The 27578-nt window shown below is 42.5% G+C and overlaps 1 protein-coding gene across 2 annotated transcripts in view; it reads left to right on the forward strand.

The window, feature by feature from the left end:
* The first annotated feature begins 1157 nt into the window (after positions 1 to 1157).
* Positions 1158 to 27578, forward strand: part of LOC112250504 (phospholipase B1, membrane-associated-like) — a 34132-nt gene continuing 7711 nt past the window's right edge. The window contains exons 1-36 of one of the 2 annotated variants that reach the window (XM_024420703.1): positions 1158 to 1344; positions 1938 to 1991; positions 2808 to 2871; positions 3006 to 3040; positions 4295 to 4376; positions 4483 to 4534; positions 4641 to 4718; positions 4822 to 4887; positions 4978 to 5048; positions 5178 to 5253; positions 7233 to 7343; positions 7529 to 7594; positions 7700 to 7771; positions 8247 to 8321; positions 8449 to 8509; positions 9118 to 9176; positions 9353 to 9432; positions 9608 to 9651; positions 9853 to 9961; positions 10105 to 10156; positions 10275 to 10355; positions 10512 to 10577; positions 10915 to 11021; positions 11261 to 11342; positions 11471 to 11575; positions 14975 to 15070; positions 19268 to 19339; positions 19554 to 19631; positions 19844 to 19904; positions 20156 to 20214; positions 25786 to 25853; positions 26002 to 26045; positions 26619 to 26721; positions 26940 to 26991; positions 27254 to 27334; positions 27467 to 27532. In XM_024420703.1, the coding sequence (XP_024276471.1) occupies positions 1269 to 1344; positions 1938 to 1991; positions 2808 to 2871; positions 3006 to 3040; positions 4295 to 4376; positions 4483 to 4534; positions 4641 to 4718; positions 4822 to 4887; positions 4978 to 5048; positions 5178 to 5253; positions 7233 to 7343; positions 7529 to 7594; positions 7700 to 7771; positions 8247 to 8321; positions 8449 to 8509; positions 9118 to 9176; positions 9353 to 9432; positions 9608 to 9651; positions 9853 to 9961; positions 10105 to 10156; positions 10275 to 10355; positions 10512 to 10577; positions 10915 to 11021; positions 11261 to 11342; positions 11471 to 11575; positions 14975 to 15070; positions 19268 to 19339; positions 19554 to 19631; positions 19844 to 19904; positions 20156 to 20214; positions 25786 to 25853; positions 26002 to 26045; positions 26619 to 26721; positions 26940 to 26991; positions 27254 to 27334; positions 27467 to 27532 (2604 nt within the window). In that variant the 5' untranslated portion in view covers positions 1158 to 1268. The remainder of the gene's footprint in view (positions 1345 to 1937; positions 1992 to 2807; positions 2872 to 3005; positions 3041 to 4294; positions 4377 to 4482; positions 4535 to 4640; positions 4719 to 4821; positions 4888 to 4977; positions 5049 to 5177; positions 5254 to 7232; positions 7344 to 7528; positions 7595 to 7699; positions 7772 to 8246; positions 8322 to 8448; positions 8510 to 9117; positions 9177 to 9352; positions 9433 to 9607; positions 9652 to 9852; positions 9962 to 10104; positions 10157 to 10274; positions 10356 to 10511; positions 10578 to 10914; positions 11022 to 11260; positions 11343 to 11470; positions 11576 to 14974; positions 15071 to 19267; positions 19340 to 19553; positions 19632 to 19843; positions 19905 to 20155; positions 20215 to 25785; positions 25854 to 26001; positions 26046 to 26618; positions 26722 to 26939; positions 26992 to 27253; positions 27335 to 27466; positions 27533 to 27578) is intronic. The other variant, XM_024420704.1, reaches the window with a different exon arrangement.

The raw sequence follows: 27578 nt of genomic DNA on the forward strand, positions 1-27578 counted from the left end.
TATTCTAAACACTTTTACATTAATGTGGATGCTACCATGATTATGGATAGTCCTGATTGAATCGTGAATAATAATTAGTGAAAGTTACAGATATACAAAAAAATGGAACATTTTTTTTTCAGCCTGTGGTTCCTCGCCTTAAATCATGACTCCCACATTTGTAAATGTTAGCAGGCTAATTGAAGTCATTCACACATTTCTAAAACAACTTTTAAAGTATGTAATAATGATTCATTAAAAAAAAGTTTGTTGAGGAAGGTTCTCATTGGCACTGTTCACATTGATATTGGAGCCATTTAGCAGACACTCTTATCCAGAACGACTTACTGTTTGGAAAGTATTCAGACCCCTTGACTTGTTCCACATTTTGTTACGTTACAGCCTAATTCTAAAATGGAATAAATCGTTTTTTCCCCCTCATCAATCTATACACAATTCCCCATAATTACAATGCAAATACTTTTTTTTAATTGAGCAAATGTATAAAAAAACAACCCTGAAATATCACATCTACAAACATATGCATTCAGACTCTTTACTCAGAACTTTGTTGAAGCAACTTTGGCAGCGTTAAAGCCTTGAGTCTTCTTGGATATGAAGCTACAAGCTTGGCACACCTGTATTTGGGGAGTTTCTCCCATTATTTTCTGCAGATTTTCTCAAGCTCTGTCAGGTTGGATGTGGAGCGTCACTGCACAGCTATTTTCACATCTCTCCAGAGATGTTAGATCGGGTTCAAGTAAGGTCTCTGGTTGGGCCACTCAAGGACATTCAGAGACTTGTCCCGAAGCCACTCCTGCATTGTCTTGGCTGTGTGCTTAGGGTCGTTGTACTGTTGGAAGGTGAACCTTCTCCCCAGTCTAAGGTCCTGAGCGCTCTGGAGCAGGTTTTCATCAAGGATCAGAGGTTTTCGTAAAATGGGCAGGGACTATGCTGTCCTAGCTTCAGGGGTGCAAGGAAAGGGAATAGCTTAGACTGGGCTGCCTTCTCTCTCTCTCTCTCGTCTTTGCTTTCACTTTCTTCCATTCTTTCTTCCTGTAATTATGGGATGTAAAAATTTCCCAGCCATGCCCAACCCCTCCCACTATGCATAATATGCATATGCATGATGTGTATTATATATCCTGGATAGGTGCACCTTTGAATCACATCAAATCGCGAGGTTGAGGAAGCAGGACGGTAAAGGACAGTAAGGCCAGACAACTGAGCTGTTAGACAAACAGACAGATAGTCAGACATAAAGACAGACAGAAGACAACATATGGCCTATGAGGACAAACTTTGACAGACAAAGGATGCTTCCATTACTGGTTATAGCTCTGCTGGGGTTCTCCACAGAACCAGGTTTCTATGCACTTCTATACTCAAACGCTCTGATTATTTTAAACATAAAAGTTTACAAACTGGGTAAATTGAAGAATACCAGTGGCCTTGTGTGTCGTGGTCGCAGGAATGGTATTTGGGAAATATCATAAGTAGAGTCAAGTTGTATTTCTGTGGTGATTATTGGCATGCCTGAGGTCTCTCATATTTCAGTGTAATTGATGTACTGTTGCCCGCTTTGGTTACACCATTTTAATGTATTTCTGCATAGTTAAAGTAACATCTTGGGGACCTTGACAGACTTTAGGGAGTGAGACAAAAACAGTATAAATCATATGGGACAACGAACTCTCTCATTGATACTGTAGGGGACACGACAGCACTCTTGTTGAATGTGTTCTTGTCGCCTCTCTTCTAAGATGATAACGCTAAATTCATGGAGCAAATAGGCTCTGAGAAAGCATTTGAGAAAAACAAAGATTTTATTTCATGTGTGCACACTTCACGTATGCTTTCCACATTCATATAGCAGTCAGCAACATTGATTGTATAAAAAATATACTGTATTAATCTCCATAGTATGTGACCTGTAATGTCGCTTTTGTTATTCCCAGCCTCTGCACTGCCTTGCACTCAGATCTCTCTCTCCAAGACCCTTCCCTCCTCAGGTGAGTCTGTTCACTAATCAGTCATGAGCGATATACAGTAGTTGTTATCAATGGCTTGACAGCCCGAGGAGGGAAAGTACATCTTTACTGGGTAAAGAACAGTATGATCTGGCCTTGTACTCTGCTTGATGTCTTTGAGGTCATTCAATTATATGTCTGGCCAACAAGAATGTAGAGATACACTGAGTATACAAAACATTAAGAACACATGCTCTTTCCATGACATAGACTGACCAGGTGAATCCAGGTGAAAGTTATGATCCCTTATTGACATCACTTGTTAAATCCACTTCAATCAGTGTAGATAAAGAGGAGGGGACAGGTTAAATATGGATCTTTAAGCCTTGAGACAATTGAGACATGGATTGTGTGTGTGTGCAATTCAGAGAGTGAATGGGCAAGACAAAAAATGGAAGTGCCTTTTAATGGGGTATGGTAGTAGGTGCCAGGCGCTCCGGTTTGTGTCAAGAACTGCAACGCTGCTGAGTTTTTCACACTCAACAGTTTCATGTGTGTATCAAGAATGGTCCACCACCCAAAGGACATCCAGCCAACTTGACACAACTATGGGAAGCATTGGAGTCAACATGGGCTAGCATCCCTGTGGAACACTTTCGACAACATCTCGAGCCCATGCCCCGACGTATTGAGGCTGTTCCAAGGGCACAGCTCAATATTAGGATGGTGTTCCCAATGTTTGGTATAATCAGTGCATATCTTCAGTCTCTTTAGTCCTTTTTGAGTTGAGTTGGCTGTTCTGAACGATGAACCAGTGCCGCCTCAGGTCGGCTCCTAATTTCACTATTTTCTCTCCAGCTCACAGTGTCAGACCCTCAGATGTGGCTGTGCTCTCTGCCATTGGACTTCCCCACACACACAGGTAAGCAGCACATCAAATGTATCTAACCTTGATAGATAAGGGAACACTACCAGGTATCAATATTGAATCATGCCTAGTGTCAATGTGAACGCAGAAAGATTTTTTCAAACTTCTGTATCTCTCCCTCTCTGCAGCAGCGAGCTGTCCAGAGTGTTATTGAGACTTCATGGTAAGCCCCTGCTATTCATACGGGTTTGGGGGTTACTCAATGTATCAAACCAGTCCTTTGAAACAGAAGAAAAGATCTTGCTCCACAGTCTAATATTATTGTGGAAATATGTATTCAAACCCAGGCTATAAACATAGACAGACACAAGTACACACAAATACAAATTCTAATTTCATGTGACCTTCAGCACCAAATTACAGACCGCATCAAATAATATCTCAATAAAACACACTTATTGGTTGATAAGACATTTTGACCTGCTGATAGATCTTCCTCTCCCATGCCAAATGTCCTCCCATTGCAATCTGACCCTCGTCTATACTTACGTAGAATTCTCATCTCACTTCATCAAGATAATCTAGAACCAGACAGAATTGAGGTTTTTACCTTTTAAACAATTTATTTGTCCTCTGAACCATTTTCAATGATAGGCTTGTGCGGGAAAGGATAAAAGCATTGAAAAACTGAATATGTTTGGAAGAAATGATGTACTTGAGATAGTGGGAGTGTTAGGCCTGCTCATATATAAATGATGTACTTGAGATAGTGGGAGTGTTAGGCCTGCTCATATATAAATGATGTACTTGAGATAGTGGGAGTGTTAGGCCTGCTCATATATAAATGATGTACTTGAGATAGCGGGAGTGTTAGGCCTGCTCTTATAGAAATTACTGTAACTGTTGAACGGTTTCACATGTCATTACATACAAATAATTGTCGTTTTTTTAGACAATACACAAATATAAGAATGAACAGTTTCCCATCTAATAGGTTATTATGTTCATTTTAGTATCAATTCATAAACCTCACACTACTGTGTGACATCTTTATCGGTCCGGTATCAGTACCAACGCCGACAATACTAACGATAGAACCACCAGTCTTTACTGCCAACAATTTCACAAGAAAGAATTTCACAAGGAAGCAATAAAGACTATTGTACCTCTCACACAATACAAAAGAAGATAAATAAAGATGAAAGTGATAGACACACTGTACTCTCAACTCACGTGGCACTTACTGCATGTTACTACCAAGACAGTCCTACCTTTCTGGTCAAACCAATTTGCCCACGTGTATCTACAGTATATCTATATAGACAGTACATACATTACTTAATATATAAATCATACGGGGCCATTTCCTGTAATATATTTTTTCACGCCATAAAGTGCCAAGTCGTGTGCATATGACAATGTTGATTTAACTCATAATCAAGCAACTCCCCCCCCCCCTTACTCTCTGCCCTGCTAGAGTTGCTGACCATGTTTAACCCTGCAATGACCAGTACTCTCCTTGGTCAGACAAACCTCTATTCTGAATCCTCACAGCACAGGTAAACCACAACTACACTTGCGCCCTGTGTGAGTAAAGATAGAGAAAGAGCGTGAAAGAAAGAGTGAGAAAAGTAGTATTTCAGACCATGTTTTGTTCATTTGCAGGGCTCTTGTCGAGCAGGCAAAGGAACTACCACTCTCACTCAGGAGTAACCAGGTATTCGAGTGACTCTCCTTCTACACCACCCAACACATTGACCTATAGAATCAGAACAGCTTCCCTGGTTGTCGTCTCTGACTGTGTCTGTTCTTCTCTCTGATAGGCCGTTGAGCTAGACACAGACTGGAAGCTGGTGATGCTATTTGTTCAGGTGGATGAGCTCTGTGTATGTCAGGACCAGGTCAGCAGCCACCTCACGTCTGGATTTCAGTCCACGTCTTCATTTCATGACTTTACAGTGTTCGTGGCTGCGTTCCTTTGAGTGAGTGTTTGTGTGTATGCAGGTCAGCGAGACAATCAAAGCAGCTGTCCATCAGGTGGATCTTGCGCTGCAGGTGCTGCAGTCGCAGGTGGGTTTTGGTGACTCGTGTGACACTCTCAGCAATGCTACAGTACATTCATTTAGACGATCGTTAAGGTTGCTCTTAATGTGTTTGCAGTTGAAGCGGACCATTGTCAATGTTGCACTGTGGTATGGAGAGTATGATACTGGATTTCGTTATCAGAACAGGTGACTTTCTCAACCAATTGCACAACTCCTCAATCAGTCGGTGCACTCATTCCCCGAGTTTGAAATTCTTCAGTGATTTCAAGCTATAGTTTCTGGTAGGCATTTGACTGCTTCTATGTCTATTGACAGGATGTGTCAATGTATGGAGGAAAAACATGAAGGGGAGCTCAGACTACTGAAGGCCATCCTCACTCAAGTCCTCCAGGTTCAATGTCTTACATCTACGTCATCTCCCCTATATCCCCAACATCTACAGTGGGGAGAACAAGTATTTGATACACTTGCCGATTTTGCAGGCTTTCCTACTTACAAAGCATGTAGAGATCTGTCATTTTTTATCATAGGTGCACTTCAACTGTGACAGACGGAATCTAAAACAAAAATCCAGAAATCACATTGTATGATTTTTAAGTAATTAATTTGCATTTTATTGCATGACATAAGTATTTGATCACCTACCAACCAGTAAGAATTCCGGCTCTCACAGACCTGTTAGTTTTTCTTTAAGAAGCCCTCCTGTTCTCCACTCATTACCTGTTTGAACTGCACCTGTTTGAACTCGTTACCAGTATAAAAGACACCCGTCCACACACTCAATTAAACAGACTCCAACCTCTCCACAATGGCCAAGACCAGAGAGCTGTGTAAAGACATCAGGGATAAAATTGTAGACCTGCACAAGGCTGGGATGGGCTACAGGACAATAGGCAAGCAGCTTGGTGAGAAGGCAACAACTGTTGGCGCATTTATTTGAAAATGGAAGAAGTTCAAGATGACGGTCAATCGACCTCGGTCTGGGGCTCCATGCAAGATCTCACCTCGTGGGGCATCAATGATCATGAGGAAGGTGAGGGATCAGCCCAGAACTCCACGACAGGACCTGGTCAATGACCTGAAGAGAGCTGGGACCACAGTCTCAAAGAAAACCATTAGTAACATACTACGCCGTCACGGATTAAAATCCTGCAGCGCATGCAAGGTCCCCCCTGCTCAAGCCAGCGCATGTCCAGGCCCGTCTGAAGTTTGCCAATGACTATCTGTATGATCCAGAGGAGGAATGGGAGAAGGTCATTTGATCTGATGAGACAAAAAAAGAGCTTTTTGGTCTAAACTCCACTCGCTGTGTTTGGAGGAAGAAGAAGGATGAGTACAACCCCAAGAACACCATCCCAACCGTGAAGCATGGAGGTGGAAACATCATTCTTTGGGGATGCTTTTCTGCAAAGGGGACAGGACGACTACACCGTATTGAGGGGAGGATGGATGGGGCCATGTATCGTGAGATCTTGGCCAACAACCTCCTTCCCTCAGTAAGAGCATTGAAGATGGGTCGTGGCTGGGTCTTCCAGCATGACAACGACTAGAAACACACAGCCAGGGCAACTAAGGATTGGCTCCGTAAGAAGCATCTCAAGGTCCTGGAGTGGCCTAGCCAGTCTCCAGTCCTGAACCCAATAGAAAATCTTTGGAGGGAGCTGAAAGTACGTATTGCCCAGCGACAGCCCCGAAACCTGAAGGATCTGGAGAAGGTCTGTATGGAGGAGTGGGCCAAAATCCCTGCTGCAGTGTGTGCAAACCTGGTCAAGAACTACAGGAAACGTATGATGTCTGTAATTGCAAACAAAGGTTTCTGTACCAAATATTAAGTTCTGCTTTTCTGATGTATCAAATACATATGTCATGCAATAAAATGCAAATGAATTACTTAAAAATCATACAATGTGATTTTCTGGATTTTTGTTTTAAATTCCGTCTGTCACAGTTGAAGTGTACCCATGATAAAAATTACAGACCTCTACATGCTTTTTAAGTAGGAAAACCTGCAAAATCGGTAGTGTATCAAATACTTGTTCTCCCCACTGTATGTGCTGTTTACATTTTTTCCACTATACAAATAAGATCAAATGAGATTAGATTGCATGTTATTGTCTGTTTTCACCCCCAAAAATATTTTGCATCATAAAAAAACCCTACGGGGCATAAAATACGGTAAACAACATACAGTAGGTCTATAGGAGCTATGGACGGAAGGGGCTGTAGTACAGGGGACTTTACAAGTTAAAATGAAAGTGGCACACTCGTCTCTCCTTGCTGGGGATTTAGTAGACCAATATTTCAGTTAAAAGGGTGTTTTATATATAGTTTTTTTTATTTTTACAAACTACTATTCATGGTGGTCAATAGGAGTCCCTTGATCGACACCTGATGGAGAAGCAGTGGTACAGCAACAGAGATGACTTCACCGTCCTACTGCAGGATGCTCCCTTCATCACATCAGAACCCGCCTCTTTTATTGTGAGTGACAAGCCATTAAACCCTCCCTACAATTTTTATACATTAATGTGCCTATCCTATTGTGTGATGCAGAGTTGAGTTGTTATGGTGTGTGCGTACGCTTGCATACTGGTACGTGCGTACGCTAGCATTTCTGATGCATACGTGTGTCAGTGTGTGTAACACAAATGTTAATCTATGTACAGAGCGCTGCCCCCAGAGCGGGTGAACAACACACCGACAAACTGGCAGTACAGATGTGGACCAACTTGGTGCGTCACACAAAATACTACACATGCTGCTAACACACTGTGGCATTGTCTCGGCTCTTAGTTCTAGTCAAGGCAAACAAAGGAGACTTGTTTTCTGTTTTTCAGCTGCAGCCCACCATAGGCCAGCAGAACATGGAGGAAAATAGCATGATTATCTCTGTGCTATGCCCCAGTGAGGTGAGAGAGTGTGGCCTCCAACACACACCACACCTGGGTTCAAGTAGTTTTCTTTCAAATACTTTCATTGAGACTGCCTGGAGTGCCAGATGAGTGTGGTTTGTACTTTAGGGCCTATTCATTGGTTCCATTGCACCAACCAAGCTCAATAAAGTGCAGCTAAGGCAGTTAAAAGAACACAAATACTATTTGAACCCCTGCCTAAAGTCTGGCAAATACAGTATAGTGTCGGATTAATAGAATGTACTGTACATTAAACCCTCCCTACAATTTTGCACATACTGTACTATGAGCTGCCTATAAAAGTCTCACACAGTATAGTATGATTCATACAACTGAGAAATAATGCTGTTGTTGTTTTCAAAGCTTCATCCTCCACTCTCTCTCTCTCTCACTCACTCACTCACTCACTCACTCACTCACTCACTCACTCACTCACTCACTCACTCACTCACTCACACACTCACACACACAGGACCGGCCCTTCCTGAGAACAGAGAGTAACTCTCCATCAGATCATACCAGTGAGCCCTCTCCTCTTCTCGACCCTGTGAGTTATTGTTGTCATGTATGAGGCCTGATACTCTATGACTATTAGACCCCTGCACATGGTGGTCTCTGCATACCCATTATACATGGTAATGACTCTGGATGTGCTCTGCGTGCCTTGTCGTCAGATCATGGGCACTCATATGCCCTGCGAAGACCGTAGCCCTTCCAACTCCCCACCCACCTCAGGTGAGAGGAATCCTCACAATATACAACATGTACAGTGTACAATATACAGCTTATTTGTTGAGACACAGCCAGTATGCCCTGGTCTTGTATAACCCCTGCACTTACTGCAGTGTTTCCCAAACTAGGGATCGTTGCAATAAACAAAGCGGTTTCTGTTTTTCGTCTTGCAAATGTGGCTCTATCCTTTGACCTGTTTAAGCTACACCATATTATGACCCCATCGCTGAAAGATAAGACTTCCGTTTCCCTCTACTTTGCCCATTAGACTCAATAGAACCGAATGGATAAGACCAGGCACTGGGGGGTAAAAGAACATCATCAATGATAAAGTTATTTTCTACACAGAAGATCATAAAACCATATTGCCTGATGATCTTCTGAATTTCACAACACCTTTCTGATGCATTACAGTCTCTTCAAACCACACTTCCTTCAGATTGAAATACTTTCAAAAGTACCAGTAATAGACTGTTATAGCCCCAATTAAAAATGGGCAAAAAAAAGTTTTAGAAAACAGACAGTGCGATGTCAACAGGTTTCTGATTGTGCTCCCTGGATAAAGTTTGCCTTACATCATTCTCATCACCTGATCTTCTATACGTTCACAGTTCACGCGCTCCGGCCTGGCGATATTAAAGTAGTAGCTGCAGTGGGCGACTCTCTGACTGTAAGTCACCTGTCCCTTGTTTACCTTTTATCTGTACTATAGTGGATAGTACATTAGTGAAGTAATCTACATTACCCCAGTTGTAGGACTGTTGCTCATCATATTTTATTGCTAGCCGTATTATTACACTCATGCTATTGCTATATTTATAACACACGCTTTGACCGATCCCGCAGGCGGGCAACGGTGTCGGATCGGGATCCAGCGTAATCAACCTACTGGATGTCCGGACGCAGTACAGGGGGTTATCATACAGGTGGGTCCTTATCATAAAGGGTCCTTATCGCTCCTACAACGACACAGCAGTACAAAGTGCAGAGTCAATGACAGTTCATCTTCCTTTGCTGTGGGTTACCTGGAGGTAGAGTTGAACACTAATCTATATGGTTTACATCTCTAAATAGTCTATAACCAGCCTCTGTATTTCTCAGTGTCGGTGGAGACGAGAACCTCACCACCGTCACCACTCTTCCCAGTGAGTCCCCTTCGTGTTGCTGTCGTCTTGTCTTCGCTATCAGGCTAATTGTGGAGCCAAAATGTTGCCCAAAGACTGAAATACACATTCACACATTTACATTCAGAAGAGTAAGAAAAATGCTGTTGTTTTATGTGCATCGTTATCAATGTATTCAGGTTTGACGGATATATGTCTTTTGTCTTTTGTGCTGCTGCTCAGATATCCTGCGTGAGTTTAACCCCTCCCTGACTGGCTACTCAGTGGGCAAAGGCAAAGAGCACACCACTCAGGCCTTCCTCAACCAGGCTGTGGCCGGAGAAAGAGCCAAGTGAGTCTCATCACCAGTCCATATGATACTCTTCTATCCAGACATACCTGCCTCTCTGACTGACTATGTTTTACTGAATATGTTTTGTAGTTTTTATACTGTTGCCGAAGAGTGATGTTGGATTGTCTGTGTTTGTTTTTAAGGGACATCCCAGACCAAGTGCGAGCACTGGTGGCCAGGATGAAGAATGACTCGGTAAAAGACAATCCTGAATTATATTTCAATCTACTTTTTGTTTGCCTACCACACATAGATTGACATAATAAACAAGCCTATATGAGAACACGTTCTCGCCCTCTGTCCTCTTTCACAGAGCGTTCATTTCCAAGACGACTGGAAAGTTATCACTTTGTTCATTGGAGGCAATGACATGTGTGAGTACTGCTACAACTCTGTGAGTACCAATACTTGGTGATAAGATACACTACATTAAGATACAATACAATACCATTCTGTATTGTGACCTCCTCTAAGAACTCTGTCTGCAGTGATACTGTACCAGATGTGCATGTTCCATTGCTCTGACTGTCACTACCTTTCATTCCCACAGCTGTTTTACTCCACTGACAACTACGTGCGCCACATTCGGGAGTCTCTCGATTACCTTCATAAACAGGTAAGAGCTGTAGACATGTCACAGTTACAGTATTTCCACATTCTTACATTTACAAATCTTATCAGCAAGCACATGCATTCCTGTGTTTTCAATTACTTGTTGTTTAACGCAAACACTTTTTCTCTCTCTCTGTCTCTGTGTCTCTCTCTGTGTCTCTCTGTCTCTCTGTCTGTCTCTCTGTGTCTCTCTCTCTCTGTGTGTCTCTCTCTCTCTCTGTCTCTGTGTCTCTCTCTCTCTCTCTCTCTCCGTCTCGTCTCTCTCTCTCTGTGTCTCTCTGTGTCTCTCTGTGTCTCTGTCTGTCTCCATCTCTCTCTCTCTCTCTCTCTCTCTCTCTCAGGTGCCGAGGGCCCTGGTCAACCTGGTGGAGCCTCTCTACATCCCCATTCTGAGACATATGCACACAGAAGAAAATGCCTATCTCAAGTGCCCTACCTGGCTTGCCAAGTAAGAGTCCCTCCCAGCAAGTGGAGAATATAACTAGAGCAGTTGCTGGAGGGAGTTTTCACAATTGTAAAATCCATTACAGGGAGGGTGCAAATGCACACTTTGAGTCGGGATGCCCCCTATCCGCAATCCTCCTCATCAAGCCACCACTTTCATATATTTGCCATTATGCAGGGTAATATACCAACGGATCTCTGAAGTCTAGATCAGTAACACCTGATCGTGTGTCTCTCCTTCAGTATTCTGTGTCCCTGTGTCATCTCGCCTAAGGAGGGCTCTGTAACACTTCAGAAACTCCACCTTCTGAACAGAGATTATCAGGTATGGAAAATACTAATTCTGCAGTGCATTGAGACCACAATATTATACATGACGTTATGGTAAATACCATAAGAGGGTGGTTGCTCATTGATTACCAATAACAAAAATGAACTGTTTACCTCTTTCAGCGTGGACTGCATGAGCTAGTGGAGTCAGGACGATACGACACCCATAACAACTTCACGGTGGTCCTGCAGCCTTTCCTACGAGACATCATCATTCCAGTGATGAAGGTTAGGCACACTGCATTGTCACTCACCTGTTCTCTAAAACAACAATTGTAAGACTGTACAATGTGTGTGAATATTCCAATGCCGTTAAATGGCTAGACACACACACACTCCAACGCACAAATACACGCACACACACATATACTCCGGCAGACGCACGCACGCATGTACGGACACACCCACACCACACACGCACACATATACTCCGGCAGACGCACGCATATATATGGACGCACCCACAGCACACACACACACACACACACACACACACACACACACACACACACACACACACACATACATACTCCGGCAGACGCAAACACGCATGTACAGACACACACACACACACTGAGTTGATCATGTTGAATTGTAATTACTATGCATTGTTTCATTGAGTGAACAATATATATATATACAGTGCCTTGCGAAAGTATTCGGCCCCCTTGAGCTTTGCGACCTTTGCCACATTTCAGGCTTCAAACATAAAGATATAAAACTGTATTTTTTGTGAAGAATCAACAACAAGTGGTACACAATCATGAAGTGGAACGACATTTATTGGATATTTCATACTTTTTTAACAAATCAAAAACTGAAAAATTGGGCGTGCAAAATTATTCAGCCCCTTTACTTTCAGTGCAGCAAACTCTCTCCAGAAGTTCAGTGAGGATCTCTGAATGATCCAATGTTGACCTAAATGACTAATGATGATAAATACAATCCACTTGTGTGTAATCAAGTCTCCGTATAAATGCACCTGCACTGTGATAGTCTCAGAGGTCCGTTAAAAGCGCAGAGAGCATCATGAAGAACAAGGTACACACCAGGCAGGTCCGAGATACTGTTGTGAAGAAGTTTAAAGCCGGATTTGGATACAAAAAGATTTCCCAAGCTTTAAACATCCCAAGGAGCACTGTGCAAGCGATAATATTGAAATGGAAGGAGTATCAGACCACTGCAAATCTACCAAGACCTGGCCGTCCCTCTAAACTTTCAACTCATACAAGGAGAAGACTGATCAGAGATGCAGCCAAGAGGCCCATGATCACTCTGGATGAACTGCAGAGATCTACAGCTGAGGTGGGAGACTCTGTCCATAGGACAACAATCAGTCGTATATTGCACAAATCTGGCCTTTATGGAAGAGTGGCAAGAAGAAAGCCATTTCTTAAAGATATCCATAAAAAGTGTTGTTTAAAGTTTGCCACAAGCCACCTGGGAGACACACCAAACATGTGGAAGAAGGTGCTCTGGTCAGATGAAACCGAAATTGAACTTTTTGGCAACAATGCAAAATGTTATGTTTGGCGTAAAAGCAACACAGCTCATCACCCTGAACACACCATCCCCACTGTCAAACATGGTGGTGGCAGCATCATGGTTTGAGCCTGCTTTTCTTCAGCAGGGACAGGGAAGATGGTTAAAATTGATGGGAAGATGGATGGAGCCAAATACAGGACCATTCTGGAAGAAAACCTGATGGAGTCTGCAAAAGACCTGAGACTGGGACGGAGATTTGTCTTCCAACAAGACAATGATCCAAAACATAAAGCAAAATCTACAATGGAATGCTTCAAAAATAAACATATCCAGGTGTTAGAATGGTCAAGTCAAAGTCCAGACCTGAATCCAATCGAGAATCTGTGGAAAGAACTGAAAACTGCTGTTCACAAATGCTCTCCATCCAACCTCACTGAGCTCGAGCTGTTTTGCAAGGAGCAATGGGAAAAAATGTCAGTCTCTCGATGTGCAAAACTGATAGAGACATACCCCAAGTGACTTACAGCTGTAATCGCAGCATAAGGTGGCGCTACAAAGTATTAACTTAAGGGGGCTGAATAATTTTGCACGCCCAATTTTTCAGTTTTTGATTTGTTAAAAAAGTTTGAAATATCCAATAAATGTCGTTCCACTTCATGATTGTGTCCCACTTGTTGTTGATTCTTCACAAAAAAATACAGTTTTATATCTTTATGTTTGAAGCCTGAAATGTGGCAAAAGGTCGCAAAGTTCAAGGGGGCCGAATACTTTCGCAAGGCACTGTATATAGAGAGAGAGCAAAGTATAGGTTTTTCTCTATAGACCGTGCCTTTGGAAAGTATCTAGACTCCTTTACTTTTTCCGCATTTTGTTAGGTTACAGCCTTATTCTATTTTTTAAAATTTAAATCCATCGTCAATCTACACACAATACCCTATAATGACAAAGCAAAAACAGGTTTTTAGAAATGTTGCTCATTTATATATATTTTTTAAACAGATATCACATTTACATAAGTATTCAGACCCTTTACTTAGTACCTTGTTAAAGCACCTTTGGCAGTGATTACAGCCTTGACTCTTCTTGGGTATGACGCTACAATCTTGGCACACCTGTATTTGGGGAGTTCTCCCAACCCTGTCAGGTTGGATGGGGAGCGTTGCTGCACAGCTATTTTCAGGTCTCTCCAGAGATGTTCGACCGGGCTCTGGCTGGGCCACTCAAGGACATCCAGAGACTTGTCCCAAAGACACTCCTTGTCTGTGTGCTTGGGTTGTTGTCCTGTTGGAAGGTGAACCTTTGTCCCAATCTGAGGTCCTGAGCTCTCTGGAGCAGGTTTTCATCAAAGATCTCTCTGTACTTTGCTCCATTCCAAGTGGGCTGTCATGTGCCAAGCGGGCTGGTTCTCCCATCTCCACAGAGGAACTCTAGAGCTCTGTCAGAGTGACCATCGGGTTCTTGGTCACGTCCCTGATTTCTCCCTCGATTTCTCAGTTTTGCCAGGCGACCAGCTCTAGGAAGAGTCTTGGTGGTTCCAAACGTCTTCTGTTTAAGAATGATGGAGGCCACCGTGTTCTTGGGGACCTTCAATGTTGCAGAAATGTTTTGGTACCCTTCCCCAGATCTGCGCCTCGACACAATTCTGTCTCGGAGCTCTACGGACAATCCCTTTGACCTCATGGCTTGGTTTTTGCTCTGACATGCATTGTCAACTGTGTGACCTTATTAGGTCAAGTGTGTGCCTTTCCAAATCATGTCCAATCAAGTTGTAGAAACATCTCAAGGATGATTAATGAAAACAGGATGCACCTAAGCTCAATTTTGAGACTCATAGCAAAGGGTCTGAATACTTATGTAAATAAGGTATTTCTGTTTCATTTTTAAATAAATTAGCAAAAATGTCCAAAAAAACAAATTTATTTTTGCTTTGTCATTATGTTGTATTGTGTGTAGATTTCTGAGTATTTTTAAAAATTTAATCAGTATTAGAATAAGGCTGTAACGTAGCAAAATATGGAAAAAGTCAAGGGGTCTATATATCCTCTTGGGCTTCTAAACTCACCTGCACACCTTTTTAATTTTTTGTCTTTCACACACACACAAGCACACATATTCACACTACACTCTTTGTCTGACACATAGGATGGACGTCCAGACCGCACTTACTTCAGTCCTGACTGCTTCCATCTCAGTCAGAAGGCCCAGACTCAGATGGCTCGTGGTCTCTGGAACAACATGGTGAGACCCAATAGACTCTTAGAAAAAATGGGGTTCTAAAAGGGTTCTGTGGCTGTCCCCAGATAGAACCCTTTTTGGTTCCAGCTTGAACTCTTTTGGGTTCCAGCTAGAACTCTTTTGTGTTCCATGAAGAACCCTCTGTGGAAAAGGTTTTACATGAAATCCAAAAGGGTCCTACCAGGAACCAAATGGGGTTCTTAAAAGAGGGTTCTTCTATGGGGACAGCACAACAACCCTTTTTGCTTCTAGATAGAAAGAAATGTGCCATGAGTGTAACACAAAATATGTATGGCAGCCTAGGCAAAACCCTTCACATCGTCAAATTCTGAACTAGTTTTGAAGTTCTGAAAACGACAGACTGTCCCAAATCCAGATCTTTTCAAATCATTGAGGTATCGTTATCAAAACTTGAGTTAGGAGGTTTTAAAGTTGACTTCAGCCAAAACGTAAAAACTGAGAAAATGGCATTCAAAGACACTCAACTTGATTGTTTCAAAAGAGATTGTCACTACATTTATTATTTTTAAACCAGCAACTGCTGGTATTGTTTGCATTCAATAATCATTACCAGAATGAATTATTCTACTATACAATCATAGATACATATACAGTATAATATAATGATACAAAAGAACGTACATTTCACTGCGATTATGAACCGTCAACAACAAATCCCTAAAATGAAAAACATTAAAGAAAGATCTGTTTGATTTGACTATATACAACACTGGATGGCATGAAAGATGGCAAAAATAATGGTAATAATTAGCTATGCCATCTTGTCTTCAAACTTGTCTTCAATAGTACTGTTACTCCAACAACACTGGCTATAGTCTACCTTGAACAAATTTTAAGTAGATGCAGGTAGTGGCCTGATAGTTTATAATGTCTAGCTAATGCACTGTGTACTTAACTAGCTAGCTATCTTAACATACCTGCTTGCTCCACGTTGAAGATCCTCGCTCACCTGAGACCCTGAGCAGTCGACGGAAAGTGAGGAGAAAGAATGAGGTGAGGTGAAGGCTTCCGAGCCTCACCCCAATGACCAGGAAAATGCCTGAGATGACTCTGGCCCAGTGGGAGTACGATTCATTAAGAAGGTGAACTTTTGGCCGAGGTGACTTTTGGCCGATCCGTTTGTGGTATCAGGCTGGGTGAAGAAGGAGTTGGGTTCTGTTAATTCGGTCAAAGTATCCAGAGGTGGACTTGTGTTTATTTTTTGTGTGTCTGCTGCTCAGGGGAAGAGGGTGCTGCGCGTTTCGAGACAGGAGGTGAAAGTGGTGTCCTGCTTTGCTCTCCGGAGCAGTGCACCGCTGAAAGGAGTGATAACTGGGGTGGTGTTGAGTGTTAGGGTGGATCAACTGAAGTTGAGGATCCCCGCTGACTGTGATGCCATTTGGTGCTACTCAGACCCGGTGGCGAGCGCAAGACTTGGAGACCCTGTCTGTCCTTCTGAGTTTTGATGCAGAGTGTTTTCCAGATAGTCATGCTAGGGCAGATACAGTTGAAGTCGGAAGTTTACATACACTTAAGTTGGAGTCATTAAAACTCGTTTTTCAACCACTCCACAAATATCTTGTTTAAAAACTAACATTTTGGCAAGTCTGTTAGTAATTTTTCCGACAATTGTTTACAGACTTCAATTGTTTACAGTTTACAGATTTCACTTATAATTTTAGTAATAGGGCATCTACTTTGTGCATGACACAATATTATTTCACTTATAATTCACTGTATCACAATTCCAGTGGGTCAAAAGTTTACATACACTAAGTTGACTGTGCCTTTAAACAGCTTGGAAAATTCCAGAAAATGATGTCATGGCATTAGAAGCTTCTGATAGGCTAATTGACATCATTTGAGTCAATTGGAGGTGTACCTGTGGATGTATTTCAAAGCCTACCTTCAAACTCAGTGCCTCTTTGCTTGACATGGGAAAATCAAAAGAAATCGGCCATGACCTCAGAAATCAGATTGTAACCCTCCACAAGTCTGATTCATCCTTGGGAGCAATTTCCAATCACCTGAAGATACCACATTCATCTGTACAAACAATAGTATGGAAGTATAAACACCATGGGACCATGCAGCCGTCATACCGCTCAGGAAGGAGACGCGTTCTGTCTCCTAGAGATGAACATACTTTGGTGCGAAAAGTGTAAATCAATCCCAGAACAACAGCAAAGGATCTTGTGAAGATGCTGGAGGAAACAGGTACAAAAGGTATCTATATCCACAGTAAAACGAGTCCTATATCGACATAACCTGAAAGGTCGCTCAGCAAGGAAGAAACCACTGCTCCAAACCGCCATAAAAAAGCCAGAGTACGGTTTGCAACTGCACATGGGGACAAAGATTGTACTTCTTGGAGAAATGTCCTCTGGTCTGATGAAACAAAAATAGAACTGTTTGACCATAATGACCATCGTTATGTTTGGAGGAAAAAGGGGGAGGCTTGCAAGCCGAAGAAACCATCCCAGCCGTGAAGCACGGGGGTGGCAGCATCATGTTGTGGGGGTGCCTTGCTGCAGGAGGGACTCACAAAATAGATGGCACACAAAATAGATGGCACACAAAATAGATGGCACCATGAGGCAAGAAAATGATGTGGATATATTGAAACAACATCAGTCAGGAAGTTAAAGCTTGGTCACAAATGGGTCTTCCAAATGGACAATGAATGACCCCAAGCATACTTCCAAAGTTGTGGCAAAATGGCTTAAGGACAACAAAGTCAAGGTATTGGAGTGACCATCACAAAGCCCTGACCTCAATCCTATAGAAAATTTGTGGGCAGAACTGAAAAAGTGTGTGTGAGCAAGGAGGCCTACAAACCTGACTCAGTTACACCAACTCTGTCAGGAGGAATGGGCCAAAATTCACCCAACTTATTGTGGGAAACTTGTGGAAGGCTACCCGAAATGTTTGACCCAAGTTCAACAATTTAAAGGCAATGCTACCAAATACGAATTGAGTGTATGTAAACTTCTGAACCACTGGGAATTTGATGAAAGAAATAAAAGATTAAATAAAAAATGATCTCAAATATTATTCTGACATTTCACATTCTTAAAATAAAGTGGTGATCCTAACTGACCTAAGACAGGGCATTTTTACTAGGATTAAATGTCAGGAATTGTGAAAAACTGAGTTTTTAAATGTATTTGGCTAAGGTGTATGTAAACTTACGACTTTAACTGTATGTTTATATATATATGGTTAGATGGAGGTGCAATTTCCTTTTCCCCCAGTTCCCTTTTTCTTTTTAACAAACTGAAAGTCAGCAATACGCAACATGGCGTTTAGTCTGCAGGAAAGCCACACAAAGAATACTAATAACAATATGCCTCTCGCTTCCAACAAGTTTAGGATAGGATACAGTGGCGGATTTAGGTATAGGCGACATTTTTTTGGAATGGTGACATTTGCGCAATCGGTTTTCTATCGCTCATTTGCACGTCAATGATATCATGTCACCGTGTGGGACTGTGGGTCAATTAACCTTGACCCACAGTTTGTGAGCTAGGCAGGCTACTGCCTGGGAAGGTAGGGGGAGCAGGAGAATCTATTAAATAGCGCACCTCTAACTTTATACAGTACTAATGCAATTAGTAAAATCAGTCACACTATGAAATGCTACCAAATAAACCACAATTCATTCATAATAGTGTGAATATATAGTTTCACAGACATATTGTTGCATTTTGCATATTGTTGCCCAGGGAGCCGTACAAGCTAAAAACCGCCACTGATATCATATTGATTGCTTTGCTACCTATAATCTTAATAATTCTGAACGGCTGAAATTACTGCAATACTTTTAATATATTTTAATCACTTTTCATTACATTTTGGCCAGCTAACCACTGATCAAGCAACATCAGAGGAAAGTCTGAACCTCTTTTATGAACGTTACTCATTAGCTACGGCGTATGGCTACTTTTAGACCAAATTAAAATCCGACCCACTTGTATTCATAACTACATTGTTGATTGTTATTAATGTAGTGTCATTTACAATCTAGCTAATTATCCTGTGTCTAAACCAGCCTGATGTAATTTATTTGTAGGGTTTAAAGTATTCAAAACAACCAAAATCACCTTGAGTTGAAACGCAAGCTATAAGACAATCCTCCCAGTTCTTTTCAATTCTCTGACATGTTGCTGAATCATTCTTGTTGCTTTTGCGTTCCACTAGCTGGAGCCTCTGGGCAAGAAGACTGCCCAACAGGACTTTAATGATGCTATCTCTGTGAAATGCCCCTCTAAGGTACAATATTAGGACAATATGTTTACAATTGTCAGAACTATAGAACTATTGTGACGTCTTCACTTTATTTAATTGCATTTACTGATATATTTTGGTCACCCTTTTGGGAGTTTTACAGAAAAGAGTGCAATTATAACATGTAAATTCATGAGTATAAAGTGTTGATAGTACTATATGTTTAACTGATACAACTGTGTCTCTGACTTCCCCCAAGACCTCACCATTCGTGCGGACCTATGTCAACAGCAACTACACCTATGAGGAACCCACCCCAACACTTCCACCAATTACAGTAGGCCACCATTCCAGGTTTAAATCTCTGTGCCTTCCGGCATTTTTTTTTTACATGTGTAGATAAGGTGGACCAAGTCAAAACCTTCAAGCGATAGAGGAGTAATGATAACTGTTATTACAGCAATGTGTTCATAGTTAATTTAGGTATTCAATATTTGGCAATACTGTCTCACATTCATCTGTCAATATATTGTCTGTCTTCTCTCCCAGAACTGGGGAAGTGACTTCTCTTGTGGGAATTTTGCTCCATCCACCTCTGTGCCTATATCAGGTGAGAGTGAGAGAAGTGTAGTAAGAGGTGACAAGGTTTCATACGAGGAAGTGCATGACTAAGGGAAGGCCAATGATCTGGTTGCATGACATTTGTCCAACCCCCTCACCACACCAATCACACAACGTGTCTGAGATAGGTGTCGAAACCCAACAGTGTATGATTCATTTGTTGTAACATTATGGACAATGGAAAGTAAAGAGATGCTGGTGTATTTGTGTTTATGTATCAATCTGTTCCTCTGACCCCAGTTCATAAGCTGCGACCAGGAGACATCAAGGTGGTGGCAGCACTGGGAGACTCAAACACTGTAAGAGAGTATTTATGTTGGTGTGATATGTTGGTGTGTGTGTGTGTGTGTTTGTGTGTGCACGCCTGTGTGCATGCATGTGTTCTTGTAAAATAGAACAATCTGAATGTGCTGATAGTAAATTTGCTGACATATCCAGGGATTTTCATGCCATTGTAATCTTTGGGCTGGCCTTAAAAGTCCAAACAGTGCAATTTTGGGGAAATTCATTTTAGGGATGAAAAACGCTTTAAGTGTTAACTTAAACCAGATACAAAGTATGTAGAAAAGAGAATGGACATATAGATTTTTTTATAATATCATCTTTGGGAACTAACAATCACCTAAATAAAAGCTAGACAGTCAGAGAGAATTAAAGATTCCAAAAACTATGAATTTAGCCGTATTCATTTTGTTATTATGTTTGAACAAAAGAAACATGTGTAGAATTGCTGGAAATTGACATAAAAATGCTCCAATTTCTCTACAGCGCCAAGATGGGGGGCCTCTAAAATGTAGCCGTGCTGATGTCTGACCTAGCTCATTATTTTTTTCCCACCTTTATTTAACCAGGTAGGCCAGTTGAGGACAAGTTCTTATCTACAACTGTGACCTGGCCAAGATAAAGCAAAGCAGTGCAACAAAAAACAACAACACAGAGTTACAAGTGAGATAAACAAAAGTACAGTCAATAACACAATAGAAAAATCTACATACAGTGTGTGCTAATGGAGAAAGGAGGTAGGCAATAAATAGGCCATAGTAGCGAAGTAATTACAATTTAGCAAATTAACAGTGGAGTGATAGATGTGCAGATGATGATGGGCAAGTAGAAATACTGATGTGCAAAAGAGCACAAAAGTAAATAAAAACGATATGGGGATGAGGTAAGTCGTTGGATGGGCTATTTACAGATGGGCTGTGTACAGCTGCAGCGATCGGTAAGCTGCTCAGTTAGCTCATGCTTAAAGTTAGCGAGGGAGATAAGTCTCCAACTTCAGCAATTTTTGCAATTCGTTCCAGTCATTGGCAGCAGAGAACTGGAAGGAAAGGCGGCCAAAAGAGGTGTTGGCTTTGGGGATGACCAGTGAGATATACCTGCTGGGGCACGTGCTATGGTGACCAGTGAGCTGAGATAATGCGGAGCTTTACCTAGCAAAGACTTATAGATGACCTGGAGCCAGTGGGTTTGGCGACTAATATGTAGCGAGGGCCAGCCGACGAGAGCAAACAGGTCGCAGTGGTGGGTGGTATATGGGGCTTTGGTGACAAAACGGATGGCACTGTGATAGACTGCATCCAGTTTGCTGAGTAGAGTGTTGGAGGCTATTTTGTAAATGACATCGCCGAAGTCGAGGATCGGTAGGATAGTCAGTTTTACGAGGGTATGTTTGGCAGCGTAAGTGAAGGAGGCTTTGTTGCGATAGGAAGCTGATTCTAGATTTAATTTTTGATTGGAGATGCCTAATATAAGTCTGGAAGGAGAGTTTACAGTCTAGCCAGACACCTAGGTATTTGTAGTTGTCCACATATTCTAGTCAGAACTGTCCAGAGTTGTGATGCTAGTTGGGCAGGCAGGTGCGGGCAGTGATCGGTTTGAAGAGCATGCATCTAGTTTTACTAGCATTTAAGCGCAGTTGGAGGCCACGGAGGGAGTGTTGTATGGCATTGAAGCTCGTTTGGAGGTTTGTTAACACAGTTTCCAAAGAAGGGCCAGGTGTATACAGAATGGTGTCGTCCGCGTAGCGGTGGGTCAAGGAATCACCCGCAGAAAGAGCGACATCTTTGATATATACAGAGAAAATAGTCGGCCCGAGAATTGAATTCTGTGGTACCCCCATAGAGACTGCCAGAGGTCTGGACAACAGGCCCTCCGATTTGACACACTGAACTCTTTCTGAGAAGAAGTTGGTGAACCAGGCGAGGCAGTCATTTGAGAAAAGAAACCAAGGCTGTTGAGTCTGCCGATAAGAATACTGTGATTGACAGAGTCAAAAGCCTTGGCCAGGTCGATGAAGACGGCTGCACAGTACTATCTTTTATCAATGGCGGTTATGATATCGTTTAGTTCCTCGAGCGTGGCTGAGGTGCACCCGTGACCAGCTCGGAAACCGGATTGTACAGCTGAGAAGGTACGGTGGGATTCGAAATGATCAGTAATCTGTTTGTTAACTTGGCTTTTGAAGACTTTAGAACGGCAGAGCAGGATGGATATAGGTCTGTAACAGTTTGGGTCTAGAGTGTCACCCCCTTTGAAGAGGGGGATGGCAGCGGCAGCTTTCCAATCTTTAGGAATCTTGGACGATACGAAGGAGAGGTTGAAAAGACTAGTAATAGGGCTTGCAATAATGGCAGTGGATAATTTTAGAAAGAGAGGGTCCAGATTGTCTAGCCCAGCTGATTTGTACGGGTCCAGGTTTTGCAGCTCTTTCAGAACATCAGCTATCTGGATTTGGGTGAAGTAGAAGCGGAGGGGAGGCTTGGGCAAGTAGCTGGTGGGGTGCGGAGCTGTTGAGGTAGCCAGGAGGAAAGCATGGCCAGCCGAAGAGAAATGCTTATTGAAGTTCTCGATTATCGTGGATTTATCGGTGGTGACATTGTTTCCTAGCCTCAGTGCAGTGGGCAGCTGGGAGGAGGTGCTGTTATTCTCCATGAACTTTACAGTGTCCCAAAACTTTTTGGAGTTAGAGCTACAGGATGCAAATTTCTGTTTGAAAGAGCTAGCCTTTGCTTTCCTAACTGACTGTGTGTATTGGTTACTGACTTCTCTGAAAAGTTGCATATCGCGGGGGCTATTCAATGCTAGTGCTGTACACCACTGGATGTTTTTGTGATGGTCGAGGGAAGTCAGGTCTGGAGTGAACCAAGGGCTATATCTGTTCTTAGTTCTACATTTTTTGAAAGGGGCATGCTTATTTAAGATGGTGAGGAAATTACTTTTAAAGAACAACCAGGCATCCTCTACTGACGGGATGAGGTCAATATCCTTCCAGGATACCTGGGCCAGGTTGATTAGAAAGGCCTGCTTGCAGAAGTGTTTTTGGGAGCATTTGACAGTGATGAGGGGTGGTCGTTTGACCGCTGACCCATACCGGATTCAGGGAATGAGGCAGTCATTGCTGAGATCCTGATTGAAAACAGCAGAGGTGTATTTTGATGGCAAGTTGGTCAGGATAATATCTATAAGGGTGCCCATGTTTACAGATTCAGGGTTGTACCTGATGGGTTTCTTGATAATTTGTGTGAGATTGAGGGCATCTAGTTTAGATTGTAGGAGGCATATCCCAGTTTAGGTCACCTAACAGAACAAACTCTGAAGATAGATCGGGGGCAATCAATTCACATATGGTGTCCAGGGCACAGTTGGGACCTGAGGGGGGTCAACAACAGGCGGCAACAGTAAGAGACTTACTTCTGGAGAGATTAATTTTTTAAATTAGAAACTCAAACTGTTTGGGCATAGACCTGGAAAGTATGACAGAACTTTGCAGGCTATCTCTGCAGTAGATTGCAACTCCTCCTGGCAGTTCTATCTTGACGGAAAATGTTGTAGTTGGGGATGGAAATTTCAGTTTTTGGTGGCCTTCCTAAGCCAACAAACTTAGGGAAGAGGCTTCTGATGATAACATGCATGAAACCAAGGTGTTTACGGTTACAGAAGGCAACAAATGAGAGCGCCTGGGGACACACAGTGCCTGGGTTAACCTCTACATCACCTGAGGAACAGAGGAGTAGGATGAGGGTACGGCTAATCAGAACTGGTCGTCTAGTGCGTTGGGAAAAGAGAATAAATAGAACAGATTTCTGGGCGTGGTAGGATAGATTCAGGGCATAATGTACAGACAGGGGTATGGTAGGGTGCGGGTACATTGGAGGTAAACCTAGGCATTGAGTGACGATAAGAGAGGTTGCATCTCTGGAGGCAATGCTAGTTGAGGTCACCGCATGTGTGAGAGGTGGGACAAAATAGATATCTGAGGCATGTTGAGCGGGGCTAGGGGCTCTGCAGTAAAATAAAACAATGATAACTACCCTAAACAACAGTATACAAGGCATATTGACATTAGAGACATAAAGCGAGGCATAAAGCAATCACAGGTGTTGATTTGGAGAGCTAGCTAAGATAACAACAGGTAAGACAACAACAGCTAATCAGCTAAGACAACAACAACAGGTAAAATGGCGATGAATGGGCAGAGAGGGTCAGTTAACTACACACAGGGCCTGAGTTCGAGGCTGGGGCCGACAGATAAACAAAATAAACAAAATGGAGTATCGTGATTAATGAACAGTCCAGCAGACATCAGCTATGTAGCCAAGTGATCATAGGGTCCAGTGAACAGCAATAGATGAGACAGGAAAGCCGTTAGGTAGTCGTTACTACGCTAGCCAGGAGATGTGCGTGGCTCAAGGCTAACTGGTGCTAGCTTCGGGACAAGGGCGTCACCGACGTCTGGCAAAGGCCGGTTGAGGGCACATCAGACGGAATTACGTCCGCAGACCAGTCGTGATGATTCGGCGGGACTCCTTGTCGACAAAGGGTCCAGGCCAATTGGCAAAATAGGTATTGTAGCTGGAGTAATTTAGTTTGCTAGCCGGGAGATGCACCTGGCTCGAGGCTAACTGGTGCTCGCTTTGGGACAAGGGCGTTAGGCACTATAGTCACGCAGGTGCGTCCGGTGCAAAGGTCCAGAGCTCACGGCAGGAAACTGGTGATGTAGTTGCTTCTAGTCGTGTTAGTGAAGGGTCCGGGAGGCATCAGCTGTGTACCCGAGTGATCATAGGGTCCACTGAGCAGGCCGGGAGATGGGCCTGGCTCAAAACTAGCTTCGGGGCTGGGCCACTCTATAGCAGCTAGCTTGCTGCGATGATCCAGTGTAATGGTCCAGAGCTTATGGCAGGAATCCGGTGATAGAGTGGACAAAAGCAGTCCGTAATGCTCAGGGTTGATATCGTGCTGTGCAGATTGGCAGGTATTATCCAGGCTAAAAGCAGCTGGTGTCTGAGCTAAAGGTAAAAGCCGCTAGCAGTGGCTAACAATGACTAAATAGCTAGTAGCTAATTAGCTGGTTAGCTTCTGATGGCTTGCCCCTGATGGAGGTTCTAGCTATAAGGTCTAAAAATAGCAGATCCGTATCACACTGGGTGAGGCGGGTTGCTGGAAGGTATATTTAATTTGAAAATAGAAAAAAAGGTTTAAATATGTTGAAATACATATATACAACAAAATATGAAAAAACATAACATTTACACGGGACAACAACAAACACGTCCGCACTGCTACGCCATCTTGGAATATCGCCATGCCCTCTGCCACGCCCCCTGCCATGCCCACCACCTTAGCCACTTTTTGATCCAGAAAAACCCTGATATGAACCATCTAATAATTTGTTATCAGGGAGTCGTTTGGCATTAGTGATGCCCCATTGATGTTCTAAGTGTTTGTGCAAGTCAAGTGTATTCATATGCATACTAATGTACCAGCAGTACATGCTTGTGTCTGACTGTTATATTATCCTTTGTGCTGAGAGGATACAGTATATTTGTTACATAATGGGTTGTTTATGTGCCTTTGTTGTAATCTGTTTGCAGGCAGCAGTTGGAGCCAAGGCAAAGAACGTGTTGCAACTCAACACGCAGTATAAAGGAGTGTCATGGAGGTACCTACTGTAATGAATCATGCAGAAAAATAGTCAAACTACACAGCATACATATTATGGACCACTTGCAGAGTACATTGACACTGCCATACTGTTTTTTAACAATTGTCAACAGTGAAATTGACTAAATGTGTGCACATTTCTGCAGTATCGGAGGAGATCAGACCTTGGACACAGTCACCACACTACCAAGTGAGTCACTATTTCCTCTTGTCACTGATCCTATTGGCTCATTTTAAAGGAAAACTAGTTTTTGTGTTTAGTAGGATAAATTACAAATTCGGCTAACATCTGACTCCAGAGTGATCTGTTCTTGCAATTTGTAGTCTATGGCATTTCAGATTTAGGTATGACATTTTTTTACTCAGCAGTTTGGATGTAGTGAGCTACTTTTGAAAAGTTAAGTAAACTATAAGTTTCTTAACTTCTTCCGGGGTGAAGTAATTTGTAGCTTGGTATGCTATATTTTCAGAGTAGCTTCCTCACACTGATGATTTCACATATGACCCACTGAATTCACAGTGCATAAGACATGACATCACCCGTCCCATGATCTTGTGGCTTTGCAGCATTCCACATATCCACAAGATGGCGGTCTCAGCATATGATATCATATTCCTTTGGAGTGCAGCCTCCTTGTATAGAGGAAACATTCTTCATCAAGCACCCTCTCTGTAGTTTAGCTAAAATGGACCATTTGATACTGAAATGTCTGTGTGCTTTACCAGAATAAGCCAATAAGTATTTCCCATCTCTCTTTCTCAGACATCCTGAAGAAATTCAACCCTTCCCTCCAGGGATTCTCCAAGGGTCAGGGCTTTCTGCAGAATAACGGCTTCAACATGGCAGTGCCTGGAGCCATGGCCTTGTGAGTAGAGAGCTAAGTTTAGACCTCTCTGTTCCCTCGTCCACTCACTGTCCTCTTTTTCCTGTCAATCCTTTCCCATCCTTTTCTTTTGTGTCATCCTTTCATTTCCAGCAGCTCTGGCTGCTAGCCTATCACCTCCCCCTGAGTTTCTCCTGTCTTTTCTTCTCATTTGAATAAAGGCATAATAAACACCACATTTTAACAAATGTCTCTTGTAGTGACATCGCAGCCCAAGTCCAAGCTCTCATCAAGGCCATGAAAGATGACAAGGTGAGACTCTGTTCTATGTCCCAATGGCACCTGTTCCATACATAGTGCTCTACTTTTGACCAGAGTTATATGGGCCCTAGTCAAAAGTAGTGCACCACATGGAGAATCGGTTTCAATTTGGAACGCAGCCTCTTCAATGTGATGAATAGTTAAACTGGACTCAGTTAGTAATCATAATTCCATATTGTTGTATTATATAAGTGTATGATAATCTATAGCTATTTTTCTCTCTTCTCATTGTATCCCTTCGTCTTCCACACAGAAGGTGAATTTTGAACAGGATTGGAAGCTAGTGACCTTATTAGTTGGTGCCAGGGATCTGTGTGATTATTGCATGGACCATGTATGTATTCCTATCCTAAAGTCAAACAAAAGACACAAAAAAGTATTACAATCTTAATAACTTTGTTGCACACTGGGGAACTGTGGTAGTGTTAAAAATTGTGTTATTTACTGTATGCTCTTCTTTGCACAGAACAACTTTACACCCAAGAACTACAGTGAGAATCTGATGTTGAGCCTGGACATGCTGTACAAAGAGGTAAGTCATGGACAGCTTGGTAATGGAGATCTATTATAGATGAAAG

The sequence above is a fragment of the Oncorhynchus tshawytscha genome, linkage group LG05 (assembly GCF_018296145.1).
Source record: "Oncorhynchus tshawytscha isolate Ot180627B linkage group LG05, Otsh_v2.0, whole genome shotgun sequence".
Taxonomy (NCBI): Eukaryota; Metazoa; Chordata; class Actinopteri; order Salmoniformes; family Salmonidae; genus Oncorhynchus; species Oncorhynchus tshawytscha.